Source organism: Akebia trifoliata, chromosome 5, assembly GCF_017979445.1.
Source record: "Akebia trifoliata isolate Shusen 1 chromosome 5, ASM1797944v1, whole genome shotgun sequence".
NCBI lineage: Eukaryota > Viridiplantae > Streptophyta > Magnoliopsida > Ranunculales > Lardizabalaceae > Akebia > Akebia trifoliata.
This window is the reverse complement of record NC_141379.1, coordinates 32628181-32630324: the sequence shown is the minus strand read 5'-3', so window position 1 is coordinate 32630324 and position 2144 is coordinate 32628181. Positions and strand designations below refer to the sequence as shown.

The window sequence follows — 2144 nt, the reverse complement described above, 5'->3', positions numbered from 1 at the left end:
TTTTAACGGTCTAGATTTAGACGCAAAAGATAAAATTTCATATATAGTTACAAAACCGACAAATACCTAACAACTCATAACTTTAACCAAATACTCATTTTTGTTACCAAATCAAAGAGCGACAATACTAAAGAGATAATTAACATTAAAATTAGAATTAAAATTAAATCTAAAACTAAAATTAAAAGACCTTAGTAACAAAAGAGGGTTAACACTTCAACAGCAAAATCAACAAAAAATTAACGGCCATTGACGATAGGACACACGGTGGTCGCCTTGCAGGGACTTGGCGGTAGACTACTCTTTCCAGAAGCAACTAACCGTTGCACGAAACTCTCGATTCTTTGTCCGTTAGTCTCCGTTAATAACCGCTTCCCGCCAAACGGTAACGACTCCACTCCTCTTTCCTTCAGCACATCATCCATGGACGGTTCAACATTTTCCGTTACAAAACCGTTCGCCTGTATCGTTAACCCCGTTAGCAATAGTAATTAATTTATTTTTTTACGGAAAAAATTAAGAAAATTAAAATAGTTATAAAAATTAAAAAAAAACCTGGATTCTTAGGTAGTCCGCAGGATTCCAACAGAAGGCGTTCCCAAGCATCTGATCAATGGTTTCCGAAACGCCGTCAAGGACAATGTTAATTACTGACGACGTCGAGTGTTCTTCTTTAGGCTTTAGTTGATGGCGAGAAGGGCTAGTTAACGATCCGTTACCTAGCGACAGAACGAGCAAGTCTTCAACGCCGTTAACTGATGGGAAATCACGTTTGTTGTGCAGGACGTGAGTAACAGCAGCAGCTGTTGGGTTGTTCATGACGAGGCCTCCATCAATGGCCAAACAAGAGGTTCTTCCGTCTACAGACGTTAACTGAAACGGTTTGAACAGGTTAGGAGTTGCTGACGTGGCTCTACAAACCTTCCAAAGCTCGAAATCAAAGCTTGGTGACTCCAAAGCGTCGGCTCGAGAAAAAACAAACGGCGCGGAGCTATTTAGATCGTAGCAAGGAACAAGTAGAGGCTTACACGTGTCTTTTAACGTCAATACCTTACCGTCTTCTCTACGTAACGCTTCTTTCAAAACCTTGTCGATGCTTTTAACGGAAAATCTCCGGCGTCGACGGAGAACCCCAGCGTACGTGATCTTGAACATTTCGGAGTTTTTTTCCATAACGAATCTAACGGCTTCTCTAGCAGTGTAGAGTGGACGACCGTTACCGTCATCGGCAGTCAGCATTGCGGCATAAAGAGCGCTGATTCCAGTACCAGTGATGACGTCGAAAAAATCGGCGATTCGAGTGTGAGAATCGCCAGTTCTTGCTTGGATCAGGTTCTCGAGATGGATTAACACTGATCCAGCGATGACAGCGTTGGTTCCGCCACCATCGATGCTGAGAATTCTGGTTTTCTTGCCTTCGCAATGTGAGAGCCATTTTTGTTCAAGCTTTGAGAAGATCTCCAATGTTATCTTTCTCAGCTCCATCTCTGCTACTGATTCTCCCTCCATGGCTTTGGTTCTTAATTCAAGATTTTGATTAGCTGTCGATGAGTCTATCTTTGCAGTTTCTGAGACAGAAACCGTGTAAAAGCAAAGATCACGCTTTCTTCCTGAGAAGCATTAATGGCAAATATCTCTCTCTCTCTCTCTCTCTCTCTAACAGAAACTGTTAAAACGAAGTGTGACTGTGTGAGAGAATGCTTGGAGTGGTGGGTCTTTATAAACAAGATTCTGATTCTCTGTCCGGCTCCGTTTCCTTTCGCTTTCTTATATTATTTTTTACAGTTTTTTGGCCTATTTACTTTAGAAAAAAAAGGGTCAAACAACGTTTGAGACAAAATCAATCTGACGGCTAAGATAAGAAAGTATTCATAAAGATTCCCGATGTCACTAATCTTTAGGACTTCAATCTCACTAGAAAACCTTTTTTATTGCCTCCAATCTCGGCCGTATGTGTGAGGAAATGACTCAAACATCATTTGAGATCAGAAATTTCCGGTTTTACCTAAGAGACTTGGACACGTGTGAAGTGTCATATTCCTTCTATCTCACGCGCAACGGCACGAGTACCTGTCGACCGTCGTATTGGCATTTAATTCTACTTTCTGCTGGGCTCATTGCGTGGGCTGGATTCAGACCGGTCA

At 41.8% G+C, this 2144-nt stretch overlaps 1 protein-coding gene across 1 annotated transcript; it reads right to left on the bottom strand.

The window, feature by feature from the left end:
- Positions 1-1696, bottom strand: PLP9 (PATATIN-like protein 9). Its single transcript, XM_086443912.1, has 2 exons — positions 556-1696; positions 1-461 (listed from the first exon to the last, which is right to left on the bottom strand). Exons 1-2 carry the CDS (start codon positions 1507-1509, stop codon positions 240-242), a joined length of 1176 nt encoding a protein of 391 aa, XP_086300038.1. The 5' UTR covers positions 1510-1696; the 3' UTR covers positions 1-239.
- Positions 1697-2144: the final 448 nt, after the last annotated feature.

What these genes read in the sequence shown, in the direction of transcription:
- PLP9 (XM_086443912.1), bottom strand. Translation starts at nt 1,509, where the DNA reads ATGGAGGGAGAATCAGTAGCAGAGATGGAGCTGAGAAAGATAACATTG. An exon ending in CGGACTACCTAAGAATCCAG is followed by an intron (nt 462 to 555) that starts GTTTTTTTTTAA and finishes TTAACGATACAG; the next exon opens with GCGAACGGTTTTGTAACGGA.